Source organism: Oncorhynchus nerka, linkage group LG4 (assembly GCF_034236695.1).
Source record: "Oncorhynchus nerka isolate Pitt River linkage group LG4, Oner_Uvic_2.0, whole genome shotgun sequence".
NCBI lineage: Eukaryota > Metazoa > Chordata > Actinopteri > Salmoniformes > Salmonidae > Oncorhynchus > Oncorhynchus nerka.
The window spans coordinates 57241888-57261099 of record NC_088399.1 but is presented as its reverse complement, the minus strand read 5'-3'; the positions used below and the strand labels follow the sequence as shown (position 1 = coordinate 57261099).

At 42.4% G+C, this 19212-nt stretch overlaps 1 protein-coding gene across 1 annotated transcript in view; it reads left to right on the top strand.

Moving 5' to 3' along the window:
• Positions 1 to 14310, top strand: part of lrp12 (low density lipoprotein receptor-related protein 12) — a 36619-nt gene extending 22309 nt beyond the window's left edge. Inside the window, exons 4-10 of the mRNA XM_029657935.1 lie at positions 2026 to 2228; positions 5361 to 5539; positions 8973 to 9203; positions 9425 to 9646; positions 10500 to 10969; positions 11313 to 11445; positions 12316 to 14310. Coding sequence (XP_029513795.1) covers positions 2026 to 2228; positions 5361 to 5539; positions 8973 to 9203; positions 9425 to 9646; positions 10500 to 10969; positions 11313 to 11445; positions 12316 to 13263 — 2386 coding nt within the window. The 3' untranslated portion in view covers positions 13264 to 14310. The remainder of the gene's footprint in view (positions 1 to 2025; positions 2229 to 5360; positions 5540 to 8972; positions 9204 to 9424; positions 9647 to 10499; positions 10970 to 11312; positions 11446 to 12315) is intronic.
• The last annotated feature ends 4902 nt before the right edge of the window (positions 14311 to 19212 follow it).

The window sequence follows — 19212 nt, the reverse complement described above, 5'->3', positions numbered from 1 at the left end:
TGGAACAGTGGCTTCTTCCTTGCTGAGCGGCCTTTCAGATTATGTCGATATTGGACTCGTTTTACTTTTGCACCTGTTTCAAGCATCTTCACAAGGTCCTTTGCTGCTGTTCTAGGATTGATTTGCACTTTTCGCAAAGTCTTTCATCTCTAGGAGACGACGTGTCTCCTTCCTGAGTGGTATGATGGCTGCGTGGTTCCATGGTGTTTATACTTGCGTACTATTGTTTGTACAGATGAACGTGGTAGCTTCAGGCGTTTGGAAATTGCTCCCAAGGATAATTCCGACTTGTGGAGGTCTACCAATTTTTCTTCTGAGGTCTTGGCTGATTTCATTTGATTTTCCCATGATGTCAAGTAAAGAGTTTGAAGGTAGGCCTTGAAATATATCCACAGGTGCACCTCCAATTGACTCAAATTATGTCAATTAGCCAATTGACTCCGATGATGTCAATCAGAAGCTTCTAAAGCCATGACATAATTTTCCAGAATTTTCCAAGCTGTTTAAAGGCACAGTCGACTTAGTGTATGTAAACTTCTGACCCACTGGAATTGCGATACAGGGAATGATAAGTGAAATAATCTGTCTGTACACAATTGTTGGAAAAATGTTTTGTGTCATGCACAAAGTAGATGTCCTAACCGACTAGCCAAAACTATTGTTTGTTAACAAGATTTTTGTGGAGTGGTTGAAAAACTATTTTTATTGACTCCAACTTAAGTGTATGTAAACTTCCGACTTCAACTGTACGTACTGTCGGGACAACGTCATCGATGCACTTATTGATGAAGCCAGTGACGGTTGTGGTGTACTCCTCAATGCTATCGGAAGAGTCCTGGAACATATTCCAGTCTCTCCTAGCAAAACAGTCCTGTAGTAAAACAGTCCTGTAGCTTAGTATCCGCATCATCTGACCACTTCCGTATTGAGCGAGTCACTGGTACATCCTGCTTCAGGACGATAGCGTTATGGTCAGATTTGCCAAATGGAGGGCGAGGGACAGCTTTGTACACATCTTTGTGTGTGTGAAGTAAAGGTTGTCTAGAGGTTTTTTCCCTCTGGTTGCACATGTTGCACATGCTGGTAGAAATGAGGTAAAACGTATTTAAGTTTCCCTGTAAAGTCCCTGGCCACTAGGAACGCCACCTCTGGATGAGCACCGATCAGAGTGCTGACAGTAACTTGCCTTTCTTTGTGGCAGTGCTGTGTCCATGGTTACATGCACAGCAATAGACCCTGTTTAGTGGTTAAGAACAAACAGAAAATGCAATCTATCAATCACCATTAATGGGCAACAGGGCTTGCATGCAAAAAAACACTTGATAAATCACCTAAATTAACTAATGTGTTAATAGGTTAGTAGTGTTTATACTTAAGTCATGGTTCTACACATTAGTAATATAAGTGGTTTTACTCTCTTTATTATTTTTTTAATGAAAGCAGTTCAGTTATTCGTTATGTCTCATCCATTGTAATTCTAACCCTGGAGGAAAGTCAACTAGTCATATCAGGGAAATACATTGATCATCTTTATTGTTGGGAAACTTCTTTCAACTGTTTGCTTTTTTTCCAGCATGTACCCTATGAAAGTCGCTCATATCGGTGACATCCAATTTACAGACTTCGACAAGATGTGTGGTTTTCTTACCTACTTCAGTTGAATGCACTTATTGTAATTCCCTCTGGATAAGAGTGTCTCTAAAGCTAGAGTCCTTAATTAGTGGACCTGCCACGTCCTTTTGGGATATTTCAACGAGTTACGGCAAACAACGAACACTCGATCATCAATACATGCGCAATAGAACAGCCGAATATGTACTGCGCATTTTATTTTACCACGCTGCTTGACACCCCTCTCCATTGTTTCATCAACAAAACAATAACAAAGACGCTGGGGCGAACAATGGTGCTGTTTCCCAAAATGCGGATTCGATCTTTAACTTACTAAATTGTGAAATGTACAGTACATGAATGGTTTTTACTGTCGGGAAACCTCTTTTAACCCTTTGCCATTTTTCCCCGCAGTTTCCAGGACTTTGAGATCCAGAGCTCCCACCGTTGTGGCCTGGACTGGATCTCCATTAGCACCTACAAGAACCTGGACGGCTACCGGGCATGTGGCTCATCCATCCCAGCCCCTTACATTTCCTCCCAGGACCACGTGTGGATTAAGTTCCACTCAGACGATATCATGACTGGCAAGGGCTTCAGGCTGTCTTATATAACAGGTAGCACCACTCGCAGAGTCATGCTATTTATATCTGTATCAAGGGCTACTGTACGGTCAGATCAGAGATGACATGTGGACAGATGTCTACTGGTGGTGAGGATGTTCCTACCCCCAAGAGAAAAGAGAGAAAGCAGCTTTTAGTTTTTTGTCCTCTTTCTATGCTTTTCTCTCTTGTCTCCAAGCATTGGATTTTCAAATGTGTAAAAAGACAGAGGATCAGAGGCTCACGAACTGTGCACGTCTATAAATGAACGTATGAAGAAATTGATTCTGCTGATATAATGTTGATGGTGCACAGCTTGATCAATAAACACTATCATTGTACGTAATTTAACTAAATGATACCACAATCGCTTGATTGTCACTAATGGTAAAACATTTTTAAATGGTCACACACTGCATTAAATGGTGGTATTTCCCCTAGGGCTGTTGCGGTGACCAGATTTCTGCTACAGCAGCGGTCGCGAGTCATGAAGGCAGTCAAATTCAATGTGACCATTTAGTCACGGTAATTAGGCTTCTCCAAGCTCTGATGCGGCTGCTGGTCATATAGTAGCCTACCAAACTTGCTACCTACCTGCTAGTCAGCACTATATTGTTCCTCTAATCACTCTGACATCAATGCAAATGTTTCAGAAAATTGAACCAAACACTTCATGAGAGCCCATGAGCTCATGTTGCGTAACATTTATTGTGTGAGAAAACAGAGTGATGGCCTCTACTAAAGAGGAGGATCCCATCAGCTTTCTAAAGGCTAGGCCTACTATATTTATTTCTCAACTTTCCTAATATTAAGCACATTGTTTATCTTTACAACAGGAGTATAGCCTACCTGGCTGGCATGAAAATAAACCACGGGGAAAAGCGTTCTCCATTCACTATTTAAGTGCATAGATGACATGTATTTTTTCCCGCTGCCCCTGTTTCGATACAGGTGCATGAGAATGGTCCATTCTAAATCCAAAACAAATTTTACACATATATTATTTAGTATATGTAAAGACATGATTAAATCAAGAATAGTCTGATGGGTGACAATATTAGCCTATCACTTGTGAATTATATAATATCACTTGTGAATGATGTCCAGCATAAGAAACTGCATTTTTTTGCAACTTTTTCAAATCATAATTGCACACCTCATGTAGCCTAGCCCAAAGCCCTATATGTTTTAATAAGGTTAGTATCACACCTCATGTAGCCTAGCCCATAGTCCTATAAGGTTAGTATCACACCTCATGTAGCCTAGCCCATAGTCCTATATGTTTTAATAAGGTTAGTATCACACCTCATGTAGCCCTAGTCCCATAGTCCTATGTTTTACATAAGGTTAGTATCACACTCTCATGTAGTCCCTAAGGTTAGCCCATAGTTTAGTATAAGGTTAGTATCACACCTCATGTAGTCTAGCCCAAAGCCCTATATGTTTTAATAAGGTTAGTATCACACCTCATGTAGCCTAGCCCATAGTCCTATATGTTTTAATAAGGTTAGTATCACACCTCATGTAGCCTAGCCCATAGTCCTATATGTTTTAATAAGGTTAGTATCACACCTCATGTAGTCTAGCCCATAGTCCTATATGTTTTAATAAGGTTAGTATCACACCTCATGTAGCCTAGCCCATAGTCCTATATGTTTTAATAAGGTTAGTATCACACCTCATGTAGCCTAGCCCATAGTCCTATATGTTTTAATAAGGTTAGTATCACACCTCATGTAGCCTAGCCCATAGTCCTATAAGGTTAGTATCACACCTCATGTAGTCTAGCCCAAAGCCCTATACATTTTAATAAGGTTAGTATCACACCTCATGTAGCCTAGCCCATAGTCCTATATGTTTTAATAAGGTTAGTATCACACCTCATGTAGCCTAGCCCATAGTCCTATATGTTTTAATAAGGTTAGTATCACACCTCATGTAGCCTAGCCCATAGTCCTATATGTTTTAATAAGGTTAGTATCACACCTCATGTAGCCTAGCCCATAGTCCTATATGTTTTAATAAGGTTAGTATCACACCTCATGTAGCCTAGCCCATAGTCCTATATATTTTGATACGGTTTGGATGGCCAAATAACTTCTTAAAATTAAGCCACTCTACAAGGGGTGTAGAGCCTAACTGGCAGACCCAAGCAAGCAGTGTGTGAGTTTCAAGTTTTTTTTAACCTTTATTTAACTAGGCAAGTCCGTTAAGAACAAATACTTATTTTAAATGACGGCCTAGGAACAGTGGGTTAACTGCCTGTTCAGGGGCAGAACGACAGATTTGTACCTTGTCAGCTCGGGGATTTGAACATGAAACATTTCGGTTACTAGTCCAACGCTCTAACCACTAGGCTACCCTGCCATTCTAACCACTGGGCTACCCTTCGCATCCCACAACTGTACCAGACTGTTTGGAATATTTATTGCCGACGTGAAATTATCAGCATTATCAAGTGCTTGTCAAATTGTAAATGAGAGACTGATGTAATGTGTATGCAGCCTGCTCAAGAAACAAAGAAGAGCTCATGCCTTTCAAGCTACTTTTTTCAAATCATCATTAGAGTCGCATCATGCAGCCTTACAATGTATTAAAAGTCAAAACATATATCCCAACATTTGTAGAATTGAAGTTACACTAATAACTCTAAATGAAGCATATAGGAATAGGTATTTCTTTGTTTAACCCCTCAACACAGAATAGCTGCGCACGTGTGCACTCCCTCAAATTGTTTGGAGAAAATGTCCTTTCTATTTTATTCAGCTTTGTTCAATTGTATTCTTCATACACTATAAAATAATGCCACGGAATTCTAAGCAAATCTTGTCTGCTAAATGAACTAGTGTAGCCCACAGCCATTTGGCATAGCCAGATCAGGACCTAAATAAGGACATTTTCTTCATATCATGCTTCTTTAGACCCATTTTAAAATAAATCATGTATTTATTAGACTTTTTAAAATGTACATGTTCCAAAGGTCTGCGTCAGTGGCAGGGATATGTGGAAGCCAGGAGATGCAAAATGTGTTCATGTTAATTAACGGTCAATTACTGTGAGACCGACAGATATTTGCTTGACAATCACCGGCTGACGAACTTTCATGACCGCCACAGTCCTAGTATTTCCTAATATTCCTAATTTCAGGAAAATTGGAGATGATCAGCTGCGACTTGGACCAGTTCCACTGCTCCAACGGAAAGTGCATCCCGGAGTCGTGGAAGTGCAACACCATGGACGAGTGTGGTGACAACTCTGACGAGGAGCTGTGCGTCCAGCCCAACCCCTCGGCAGCATTCTCCTTCCAGCCCTGTGCCTTCAACCAGGTACCTCATTTACATACAGTACCAGTCAAAAGTTTGGACACCTACTCATTCAAGGGTTTTTCTTTATATTTATTATTTGCTACATTGTAGAATAATAGTGAAGACATCAACTGTGAAATAACACATATGGAATCATTTAGTAACCAAATAAGTGTTAAACAAATCCAAATATATTTTAGATTTTAGATTCTACAAAGTAGCCACCTTTTGCCTTGATGAAAGCTTTGCACACTCTTTGCATTCTCTCAAACAGCTTCACGAGGAATACTTTTCCAACAGTCTTGAAGGAGTTCCCACATATGCTGAACACTTGTTGGCTGCTTTTCCTTCACTCTGCGGTCCAACTCATCCCAAACCATCTCAATTGGGTTGAGGTCGGGGGATTGTGGAGGCCAGGTCATCTGAAGCAGCACTCCATCGCTCTCCTTGGTCAAATAGCCATTACACAGCCTGGAGGTGTGTTTTTGGTCATTGTCCTGTTGAAATTATAGTCCCAAACCAGATGGGCTGGCGTATCGCTGCAGAATGCTGTGGTTGCCATGCTTTTCAAGTGTGCCTTGAATTCTAAAGAAATCACAGACAGTGTCACCAGCAAGCACCATCACACCTCCTCCTCCAAGCTTCACGGTGGGAACCACACATGCGGAGATCATTCGTTCACCTACTTTGTGTCTCAGAAAGACACTACGGTTAGAACCAAAACTCTCAAATTTGAACTCATCAGTCCAAAGGACAGATTTCCACCGGTTTAATGTCCGTTGCTCATGTTTCTTGGCTCAAGCAAGTCTCTTCTTCTTATTGGTGTTCTGTAGTAGTGGTTTCTTTGTAGCAATTTGACAATGATTCACACAGTGTCTGAACAGTTGATGTTGAGATGTGTCTGTTACTTGAACTCTGAAACATATATTTGAGCTGCAATTTCTGAGGCTGGTAACTCGAATGAACTTATCCTCTGCAGCAGAGGTAAATCTGGGTCTTCCTTTCCTGTGGCGTTCCACATGAGAGCCAGTTTAATCATAACACTTGATGGTTTTTGCGACTGCACTTGAAGAAACTCTGGATTGACTGACCTTCATGTCTTAAAGTAATGATAGGCTGTCATTTCTCTTTGCTTATTTGAGTTGTTCTTGCCATAATATGGACTTGGTCATTTACCAAACTTTTAACAAGCCACACCTGTTAATTGAAATGCAATCCAGGTGACTACCTCTTGAAGGGAATGCCAAGAGTGTGCAAAGCTGTCATCAAGGGTAAGGGTGGCTACTTTGAAGAATCTCTAATCTAAAATATATTTTGATTTAGCACTTTTTTTGGTTACTACATGATTCCATACGTGTTGTTTTATAGTTTTGATGTCTTCACTATTATTCGACAATGTGGAAAATAGTCAAAAGAAAGAATAACCCTGGAATGAGTAGGAGTGTCCAAACATTTGACTGGTACTGTAAGTATTCACACCCCTAACTCAATACATGTTAGAATAATCTTTGGCAGCGATTACATCTGCGGCTCTTTCTGGGTAAGTCTCTAAGAGCTTTGTACACCTGGATTGTATAATTTTAGCATATTATGATTTTTTCAAATTCTTCAAGCTCTGTCAAATTGGTTATTGGTCATTGCTAGACAGCCATTTTACAGTCTTTAATGATTTATTTATTGCCCTTTTACTTCCCAATTTTTGTGATATCTAATTGGCAGTATTGTCCCATCGTTGCAACTCTCGTATGGAATCGGGAGAGGCGAAGGTCGAGAGCCGTGCATCCTCTGAAACACGACCCCGCCAAGCCGCACTGCTTCTTGACAAAATGCTCGCTTAACACCGGAAGCCAGCCGCATCAATGTGTCGGGGTAAACTGGTGACCGTGTCAGCATGCATTCTGCCCAGCCCGCCACAGGAGTTGATAGAGCGCAATGAGACAAGGACAACCCAGCCGGCCAAACCATCCCCTAATCCGGATGATGCTGGGCCAATTGTGCGCAGCCTCATGGGTCTCCCGGTCGCGGCCGGCTGCAACACAGCCTGGGATCGAACCAGGATCTGTAGTGATGCAGCTAGCACTTCGATGCAGTGCCTTAGACCGCTGAGCCATGCGGGAGGCCCTCAATGTTTTACTCTTGACATAGATTTTCAAGCCGATTTTAAATGTAATTTTGGTAAGCAACTCCTGTATATTTGGCCTACTGAAAGGTGAATCTGTCTCCCAGTGTTTGTTGGAAAGCAGACTGAACCAGGTTTTCCTATAGGATTTTGCCTGTGCGAGTTGCTCTATTCCATTTATTTTTATCCCCCCAAAAACTCCCTAGTCCTTGCCGATGACAAGCATACCCATAACATGATGCAGCCACCACCATCCTTAAAAATATGAAGAGTTATACTCAGTGATGTGTTGTACTGGATTTGCCCCAAACATAACACTTTGTATTCAGGACAAAAATTTAATTTCTTTCACACATTTTTTGCATTTTTATTTTAATGCCTTATTGCAAACAGGATGCCATGTCATGGAATATTTTTTATTTGGTACAGGCTTCCTTCCTTTCACTCAGCCATTTAGGTTAGTATTGTGGAGTAACTAAATTTGACATTTTTAACATTTAGCAGACACTCTTCTCGAGATCGACTTACAGGAGTGAGTGCATACATTTTTCATACTATTTTGTACTGGTCCCTTGTGGGAATCGAACCCATAACACTGGCATTGCAAGCGCCATGCTCTACAAACTGAGACACATGGGACTTCTCCTATCACTGCCATTGAGCTCTGTAACCATGGCCTCATGGTGAAATCCCTGAGTTTCTGAAGAGGTAGGAAACCTCAGTTAGGAAGGACGCCTGTATCTTTGTAGTGACTGGGTGTATTTAAAGGGTAATTAATAACTTTACCATGCTCAAAATGATATTCAATGTCAGTATTTTTACTCATCTACCAATAGGTCATCTCCATGCAACTTATGTAATTTGTTAGGTACGTTTGTACTCCTGAACTTATTTAGGCTTGCTATAACAGAAGAGTTTAATACTAATTGACTCAAGCATTTTCAGCTTTTCATTTTAAATTAGTGCGTAGAAAATGTTTTTCCACATAATTCCACTTGACACAAAATCTAAATTTAGGCGATTTTAAATTAAGGCTGTAACACAACAAAATGTGGAAAAAGACCAGGGGTGTGAATACTTTCTGTATGTATTATCCAATTTAATTGAATATAAAGTGAGTATGGGGTGTCTAGTGTACAGCCAATCTTGCTCAAGCTGTCCATTATTTTGCCCACTTGATAAAAGCAAGGACCACAATTAAAAATACGTTTATAGACTTTGTTTTCAATCCTCTACAATTTTTGTTGTACTCCCATGGCCGAGACAACTATATATATTTTACATTTGTCAAATAAAATAATATTAGTATTATTAATTAATACAATTATCATTCAGTTTCCCTGCCTTTCCCGCTACACCCGCGTCTACACCTGCCTGCACGAGTCGCTCAAATGCGATGGCAGCATCGACTGCCAGGACCTTGGTGACGAGATCGACTGTGACGTGCCTACCTGCGGCGAGTGGCTGCGGAACTTCTACGGCACCTTCAGCTCACCCAACTACCCTGACTTCTACCCACCAGGCAGCAACTGCACCTGGCTTATCGACACAGGCGACCACCGCAAGGTTGGATGTAGCTAGGACTGTTGATTTTTTATTTCTTTTATCCTCAATGATTTTTTTGCATGTGTGTATTATTGTACGGTATTCACATGGCTGAGACAACTATGGGTTTGTCTGAAATGACACGCTATCCTTATATGGTAAACAATTTTTGACAAAGGCTCACCAGACGCAGACTATGTATTTAAAAATCATTAATTAATTATTTAATGGACTGATTCCAGGTGATCCTGCGTTTCATGGACTTCAAGCTGGACGGGACGGGCTATGGGGACTACGTCAAGGTGTACGACGGCTTGGAAGAGAACCCTCGCCGTCTACTCCGCGTCCTCACAGCCTTCGACTCCCGTGCCCCCATGGCCGTGGTCTCGTCCTCGGGCCAGCTGCGCGTTCACTTCTATGCTGACAAGATCAATGCGGCAAGGGGCTTCAATGTCACCTACCAGGTAGGCGCATGAGTTCAACCCAAGTTTCTCCAAATCGATTAGTTGCTATTGGTTTGGTTGCTAGGGCCGATTGATTCAATGAATAGTTTTCCATGCAAAATATAGTAAGAGGTACCCACATCGTTGCATACTAGCTTCTTATTTATTGCGCGGGAGAAAGGCTTTAAAAAAAAAAAAATCTAAACAAACAATCTTGTTTATTTAAAGTGACATTTAGCCTTATCTCTGCCACTCTATATAGCATATTAACAATGTTACGTTTTTCATAAACATAAAAAATCTCCTCGCCACAAGCTCATTTTCATTTCACTGGTAGAATTAGGAAGATTCGACTTCCTGTCTATTCCTCTGCTCATAGTGTACCACAAGATCCAGCATTCATACCGAATGCACGACGGGACCAGAGCAGGAAGCACTGGCCCACACAGAGCTGTAGTATTTCTGATGTGTCATCGTGTGTATATATCGGAATGAATCCGCTGAAAGACATCCAATGGCTCTATCGAAGAAGTACAACAATATCTACACGCACACAAATATATAGTGCGATTGGTATATCAGAGGCTTTGCGAAATGCCACAAAGCAGGACTTACTTTCATTTTCTGATCTTGTCCGTATTGTTGTCAATGGGTGTATTGTGTATAGTTCGGCGCACGTGTATCGTTAAACGCACGAAACCCAGCGCACTTTCTTCGAGGCCAAATATGTGTAAAACGCATCTCACTGACCTAGAAGTGCTTCTGATATTTCCCTTTAAACTCTCCCTTGAAAAGTCTCGATTTCATTATTTTGGAATCATTACGGATGCCCTCGAATCAACTAATTAATGAAATCTACCTCATCTCCTGCCAGGTGGACGGTTTCTGTCTGCCCTGGGAGATCCCGTGTGGGGGCAACTGGGGCTGCTACACGGAGCAGCAGCGCTGCGACGGTTACTGGCACTGCCCCAATGGTCGCGACGAAGTCAACTGCAGCACCTGCCAGGAGGATGAGTTCCCCTGCTCCAGGAACGGCGCCTGCTACCCGCGCTCGGACCGCTGCAACTACCAGAACCGCTGCCCCAACGGCTCGGACGAGAAGAACTGCTTCTTCTGCCAGCCTGGCAACTTCCACTGCAAGAACAACCGCTGTGTGTTCGAGAGCTGGGTGTGCGACGCGCAGGACGACTGCGGCGACGGGAGCGACGAGGAGAGTTGTCCGGTCATCGTGCCCACACGGGTCATCACGGCGGCGGTTATAGGAAGTCTCATCTGTGGCCTGCTGCTGGTCATCGCTCTGGGCTGCACCTGCAAACTCTACTCCCTCCGGATGTTTGAGCGCAGGTAATAAACTCAGACCCCATGCTATTTATTACTCTTGTTATTGCACAGTTGTTAAACAGTTATACAGTGCCCACATAAGTCATAAGACTTTGTTACTGTCTGTGTGGTTTGCTATGACAGCTTTAGTATGTTGTACACCTACTACGATAGATGATTTGTAATCCAGACTAGTTTTGAGGCTTTTGTAAATGCTTTCTTTGGATTCATATAGCTAGTTAGTTCTCTGATTTGTGTCTTTGATCTTCATCAAAGGACACTGAATGAACTTTTTTTTTGTACGTCTAACTGATCTGGTTGTGTTTGTTGCCTCCATTCCTTTGAATCCCTCTAACTGTTTCCCCAGGTCATTTGAGACCCAGCTGTCCAGAGTTGAGGCTGAGCTCCTGAGGAGGGAGGCTCCTCCGTCGTATGGCCAGCTGATCGCCCAGGGCCTTATACCCCCGGTGGAGGACTTCCCTGTCTGCTCCGGCAACCAGGTAAGTCTACATCTAGATCACACTGCCCTCTCTTGTTCTCCTCAGAAGATGTGATCCTCTTGTCCGTACACGACTTAAGCTTACGTCTGTGTTAAGAGTGCACATTTCAAGTCCGGGCGTGAATGCCTATCTTTGTCATAGGATTGGAGACACCAAGAATCAACTGTGTAATGTCTAGCAACCTGACTTCAGTAACCAAAGTTGAAGCGGTTTAACTGTGATTCATTAAGTGGAAGTTGACTGGGATTGTTTAGTTAAACAGTAACTGCTGTATGGAGAACATTATGGCTGTTTACAGTATATGGCCGTTTATATATAGTAAGGTTTATTTGAGCATGTACACATTCACAGCTGAAAGCTGAATTACAGTGTACGGACAAAAAAGGGGGGAAAAAGATATTATTCGGGTGAAATTAAATAATTGATTTAAAGCCGTTTGTCTCTGAGTGGAGGGAAGATCGCGGTAGCAGCCAGGAGGGTCACAGTTAGTCAGCCAAACACGGACAGGTCCGGAGCCACGAATCAAGCTGTCCTGCCTGCTTCTCTGTATGGCCACTCCTCCAACAAGTTTGTTCAGTCCCAACTTTTCTCTCCTCATAAAGCCTTTGTCATGGAAATCCAAACAAACAGTCCCGTTTGCCGCCAGCTTACAACTATGTGGGATAAACTGTCGTCTTTCCTGGTTTCTGTTGGGAGACACATTTCCCAATGACCTTCAGATTCACATCTCAGGAGTTTGATGTTTATTGTCATCTATAATAGATTGGGTTACTTACTGTAAAGGACTGTGAAAACTGTTGATTTAAAAAGGGCTTTATTATTTGATTGATGATACTAACAGTCTTGCTGTTCTCCCTGTGTGTTGTCCAGGCGTCTGTGTTGGAGAACCTGAGGTTGGCTGTTCGCTCCCAGTTGGGTTTCACCTCCATCCACCTGCCCACCTCCGGTCGCCACAGCAACATCTGGCAACGCCTCTTCAACTTCACACGCTCACGGCGCTCCGGCTCACTGGCCCTGGTGTCTGCTGACGGCGAGGACAACAGCACCAGCAGCGGTAACGGTGGCTGCTCGGCCCACGAACCCGACAGGGCTGGACCCCACCGTGGGTTGCTGCCCCTCGACTCGGACGACACAGATACAGAGAGCGAGCGCCGGGATGTCCCTGGGGCTGTGGGGGGGCTTGTAGCCCCCCTCCCCGTAAAGACCCCTCCGGCAACTGCAGTGGAGGCCATCGTCTCGGTGTCGACAAACTCCACCACTCCCGCCCCTCTGCCCAGCCGTAGGGACAGCCACCGGGCTAGGGCCAGCCCAGCAGTGGTGGAGGCACACACCATGGAGACCCCAGGGGGAGAGGCATCAGAGCCTCAGTGTACTGCGACCGGGAGGAGCCAGCTGAGCAGTGCCCTGAGCCGGGTCACCCGCAGCCTGCACTGGGTACGTTTCTCCCTGGGCCGCTCCGGAGGCTCCTCGGGTGGGGGAACCCAGAACCACAGCCCTCTGAGGCACCTAGAGCATGGAGCAGGGACCAGGGAGGACGAAGACGACGTGGAGCTGCTTATCCCTGTATCGGATGCTGCCTCGGACACTGACTCCACCAGCGAGACCTCCAGGCTCCTCAGCTTGGAGGTAGGTCTAGATCAGGCTGCCCCCCGCCTATCATCCCCAGCCTCTCTCAGGTCAGGCCGGGTGTCCCTGGGCCGGAACGGGCCCTGTGAACACTGTAGCATGGTTCACACCGCACAGATCCCAGACGCCTGTCTGGAGGCCACAGGCAAGACGGAGACCAATAGTGATGACGAGTTACTTCTGCTCTGCTAATAGCTCTAACCTAAATGACGTTACAGTTTGACTCAACTGACTGTCAAAATGGACCATCCCTGTAAAACTTTGCCATTTATTTTCTCTGGAAGAGGGCGGGGGTAAATGTCATTTTTATGCCCTGTTTTTGAAACGTCTGTAGTTCGTACTGTATTGCAGTCTTCTTGGTGTATTCATCAGATGGTACAATCTCTGCCCAACCTCCCCCTCTTCCCCTCCAAGTTCCACCTTTCCCTCGGGAGTTCCAACTCAGCCTGGGAACTGGGGAGTAGAACTACTGAACCTCGACTTTGTCTAGCCGAGCAGAAGTTGAATTGCCTCCATAGCAACAAGACACGTGCACCTGTGAGTGTGAGTTAGGCTTAGCTCAAGGCAAGCAGAGTGGGACTGAGGTGTATAACAACGCAGGCACAGCACCTCTTCTTCTCACACTCATTTGGGATGAAGCAGAATAAATCAGCTATCTTTTTATGTTCAAGAATAATGGTACGAGAGAGACCAAGTATAGAGTACGGACAATTAACAAACTAGAGCCTGTGAAAAGCTAGACGAGATTTAAAAATAGCTGTCAGCTTTATTTGATGTCAGTTGTTTCTTCTTCTTCGGTACAGGGAATGTGAGGGTGAGGGCTCTGAGTATCTGTGGCTTACCGTGTGATGGTATGTTTGTTTCAGTTCAATGGGAGGCTGTGTAACTCCTTTTCTATTGAAAGGTACTGATGTGTTCTCATGCGTGATCTTAGCAAGAGCAGTTTATTTATGAAAAGTAAATTGCAGAGAACCTCTTTCTGAAGACGAAATGTTGTATAACATCCACAGATGTTTGTTGTATTTATTGTTTTGTTACTGTTTTGGTAACCTCTGTGTTTTGGTACTGAGAATACTTGTGCCACTGTGTATTTATTTCATTTTCAGTAGTTATTACTTGAGATGCATGTCAAATTGTCTTGTGCTATTGTTTTGTTAAAGTGATACATTGAAAAACAAGTATATAAGCATAACTGTTTTCTGCATGTAGAAAATCAGAATAAAGCATTCATCCTGCTAACTTGTTTGTTTCTTTGTTGGGATATGAGGTGAAATTTGTAATACTCAAAGTCAATAGTAAATTCAGGACTAATGTTTGTACCTGTATTGCTGTCAATATTTGTTTTCTTTACTGAATCACCTGATGGTCAACAATATCACTTGACAACTAGCCTGCAGCTAGACACAAATGCGTCAGGTAGCCTAGTGGTTAGAGCGGTGGGCCAGTAACCGAAAAGTTGCTAGATCGAATCCCCGATCTGACAAGGTACAAATCTCATTCTGCCCCTGAACAGGGCAGTTAACCCACTGTTCCTAGGTTGTCATTGTAAGAATTTGTTCTTAATTGGCTGGCCAAGTTAAATACAGGTTTAATAAAGAATGCGCATCCAAGTATACTGAACAAAAATATTTAAACAAAATCAGTCAATTCAAAGAAATTCATTCGGCCCTAATTTATGGATTTCACATTACTGGGAATACAGATATGCATCTGTTGGCCACAGACACCTTACAAAAAAAGGTAGGGGCGTGGATCAGAAAACCAGTCAGTATCTGGTGTGACCACCATTTGCCTTGTGCAGTGCGACTCATCTACTTTGCATAAAGTTGGGTAGGGTGTCTCTGGCAAAAGCTCTGGTGGACATTCCTGCAGTCAGCATGCCAATTGCACGCTACTGTGCCTCAACTTGAGACATCTGTGGCAGTGTTGTGTGACAAAACTGCACATTTTAGAGTGTTCTTTTATGGTCCCCAGGACAAGGTGCACCTGCGTAATGATCATGCTGTTTAATCAGCTTCTTGATATGCCACACCTGTCAGGTGGATGGATTATCTTGGCAAAGGAGAAATGCTCACTAACAGGGATGTAAACTACTTTGTGCACAACATTTTAGAGAAATAAGCTTTTTGTGCGTTTGGAACATTTTTGGGACCCTTTACATGTTGCGTTTATATTTTTGTTCAGTGTACAGTATATGTTAATGACAGCAGGCCTATAGTTAACTATTTTGGTTAGAGGCATTCGATTTTGAATTAGCATATGCCTACAATATGTTGGATTTGTGTGAGATCTGTTTTCACGGTGAAACATAATGAAATGTTACGTAGGTATAGTTACACTTATGGTACATTTTCTGAGATCTCCAAGATCCATGATTCGTACAGGGTTTAAGTTCAATGTTCTAATTTAATTGTTAAATGCTACATAACACTAATGTAAGGAAAGAAATGTAGTGCTTTATATCACATGATCTGTGAAGACTCCAAAGCATTAACTCGTGAATTATGGACAATTTATGAACTAGGGTGCAAAACATATTATATTACATGTAGTCTATTCTGTGTATGTTCAAGTGTTTAACATTGCCTTGGCTGAGAGGGTAGACTACCGGCAGTGGTGTAGGCCAAGTGGAGGGTAAAAGTTGAAGTTATTTCTTGGACAATCAGATGAAGATATCCTGACTGGTTGAGTTCATGCCACATTAAAATGTACAGTTTATTATTAGGCCCTTAAGAAAAATCATGCACAATATTGAGACCTTCCCAAATGTCATGGCGTCATTCACATTCTGGTACAACCCTTATATTGTACGACAACGGGCTTGGGCAGTTTCCATGGTAATACCTGGCACTGGAGTATTCTGTAAATTAGCATTTTGATGGTCATGATGCATGCAAACTGTGAGAAGATATCTCTCTAGTGGCAGGACTTTCCATTCCATGTCCACTTTCATAAGCAATATAAACAACAAAGTACATCACTGGAGAACAAGTTTATTTGGGCCTGTTCAATGTGAATTGTTCAATAGCAGAACTAGTTTGATGTGTCTTTTATTGGAAACATGCTGTTGTGGTGATGTTAGGCCTATCTATCTTAAAGCCAATTTATGCTTGATCTGAAAATGTGGTCGGAGGCGCCGTGTTGGATGGTGTTACGCAATTGCAGAGCCTATGTTGGCATGCAGAAGCTCCGTACGGGAGGTCCAGTATAAGCACAAACTCGCTTCCTTGACAACTTCCTTCACAACAGCTCTGCTCAGCGAAGTGCAAGAAGTACAGTTGAAGTCAGAAGTTTACATACACCTTAGCCAAATATATTTAAACTCAGTTTTTCACAATTCCTGACATTTAATCATAGTAAAAACTCAGTTTTAGGTCAGTTAGGATCACCACTTTATTTTAAGATTGTGAAATGTCAGAATAATAGTAGAGAGAATGATTTATTTCAGCTTTTATTTCTTTCATCACATTCCCAGTGGGTCAGAAGTTTACATACACTCAATTAGCATTACCTTGGTAGCATTACCTTTAAATTGTTTAACTTGGGTCAAACATTTCGGGTAGCTTTCCTCAAGCTTCCTACAACAAGTTGGGTGAATTTTGGCCCATTCCTCCTGACAGAGCTGGTTTAACCGAGTCAGGTTTGTAGGCCTCCTTGCTCGCACACACTTTTTCAGTTCTGAACCCCTCAACAACATCCACTGAAAAGGAAGAGCGTGAAATTCAAAAATATTTTTTGAAAATATTTAACTTTCATACATTCACAAGTGCAATACACCAAATTAAATCTTAACTTGTTGATCTACCCATCACAGTGTCCGATTTCAAAATGGCTTTACAGCGAAAGCACACCATATGATTATGTTTGGTCAGAGCCTAGTCACAAAAAACATAGAGCCATTTTCCAGGCAAAGAGAAGGAGTCACAAAATGCAGAAATAGAGATGAAATTAATCACTAACCTTTGATGATCTTCATCAGATGGCACTCATAGGACTTTGTCTTACACAATACATGTATGTTTTGTTCAATAAAATTCATATTTATATCCAAAAATCTCATATTACATTGGTGTGTTTTGTTCAGTAATGTTGTGCCTTGAAAACATCTGGCAAATTTGCAGAGAGCTACATCAATTAACAGAAATACTCATCATAAACTTTGATAAAAGATACAAGTGTTATGCACAGAATTAAAGATATACTTCTCTTTAATGCAACTGCTGTGTCAGATTTCAAAAAAGCTTTACGGAAAAAGCACACCATGCAATAATCTGAGTACAGCACTCATACACAAAACAAGCCATACAGATACAGTGCCTTGCGAAAGTATTCGGCCCCCTTGAACTTTGCGACCTTTTGCCACATTTCAGGCTTCAAACATAAAGATATAAAACTGTAGTTTTTGGTGAAGAATCAACAACAAGTGGGACACAATCATGAAGTGGAACGACATTTATTGGATTTTTCAAACTTTTTTAACAAATCAAAAACTGAAAAATTGGGCGTGCAAAATTATTCAGCCCCTTTACTTTCAGTGCAGCAAACTCTCTCCAGAAGTTCAGTGAGGATCTCTGAATGATCCAATGTTGACCTAAATGACTAATGATGATAAATACAATCCACCTGTGTGTAATCAAGTCTCCGTATAAATGCACCTGCACTGTGATAGTCTCAGAGGTCCGTTAAAAGCGCAGAGAGCATCATGAAGAACAAGGAACACACCAGGCAGGTCCGAGATACTGTTGTGAAGAAGTTTAAAGCCGGATTTGGATACAAAAAGATTTCCCAAGCTTGAAACATCCCAAGGAGCACTGTGCAAGCGATAATATTGAAATGGAAGGAGTATCAGACCACTGCAAATCTACCAAGACCTGGCCGTCCCTCTAAACTTTCAGCTCATACAAGGAGAATACTGATCAGAGATGCAGCCAAGAGGCCCATGATCACTCTGGATGAACTGCAGAGATCTACAGCTGAGGTGGGACACTCTGTCCATAGGACAACAATCAGTCGTATATTGCACAAATCTGGCCTTTATGGAAGAGTGGCAAGAAGAAAGCCATTTCTTAAAGATATCCATAAAAAGTGTCGTTTAAAGTTTGCCACAAGCCACCTGGGAGACACACCAAACATGTGGAAGAAGGTGCTCTGGTCAGATGAAACCAAAATTGAACTTTTTGGCAACAATGCAAAACGTTATGTTTGGCGTAAAAGCAACACAGCTCATCACCCTGAACACACCATCCCCACTGTCAAACATGGTGGTGGCAGCATCATGGTTTGGGCCTGCTTTTCGTCAGCAGGGACAGGGAAGATGGTTAAAATTGATGGGAAGATGGATGGAGCCAAATACAGGACCATTCTGGAAGAAAACCTGATGGAGTCTCCAAAAGACCTGAGACTGGGACGGAGATTTGTCTTCCAACAAGACAATGATCCAAAACATAAAGCAAAATCTACAATGGAATGGTTCAAAAATAAACATATCCAGGTGTTAGAATGGCCAAGTCAAAGTCCAGACCTGAATCCAATCGAGAATCTGTGGAAAGAACTGAAAACTGCTGTTCACAAATGCTCTCCATCCAACCTCACTGAGTTCGAGCTGTTTTGCAAGGAGGAATGGGAAAAAATTTCAGTCTCTCGATGTGCAAAACTGATAGAGACATACCCCAAGCGACTTACAGCTGTAATCACAGCAAAAGGTGGCGCTACAAAGTATTAACTTAAGGGGGCTGAATAATTTTGCACGCCCAATTTTTCAGTTTTTGATTTGTTAAAAAAGTTTGAAATATCCAATAAATGTCGTTCCACTTCATGATTGTGTCCCACTTGTTGTTGATTCTTCACAAAAAAATACAGTTTTATATCTTTATGTTTGAAGCCTGAAATGTGGCAAAAGGTCGCAAAGTTCAAGGGGGCCGAATACTTTCGCAAGGCACTGTATTGTTGAGATCTCTCGGGTCTAGACATATCCTGAGCTCACCGTTCTTTTTCACCACAATAACCAGTGAGCTTACCCAATCTGTCAGTTCATCCATTTTTGTGATGAAGTTCATCTTTTCCATGAGTCCGAGTTCCTCCTTGAGCTTTTTCCTCAGTGCAAATTGTACTTTTCTGCTTGCACAACTGGAGTAATTTTGT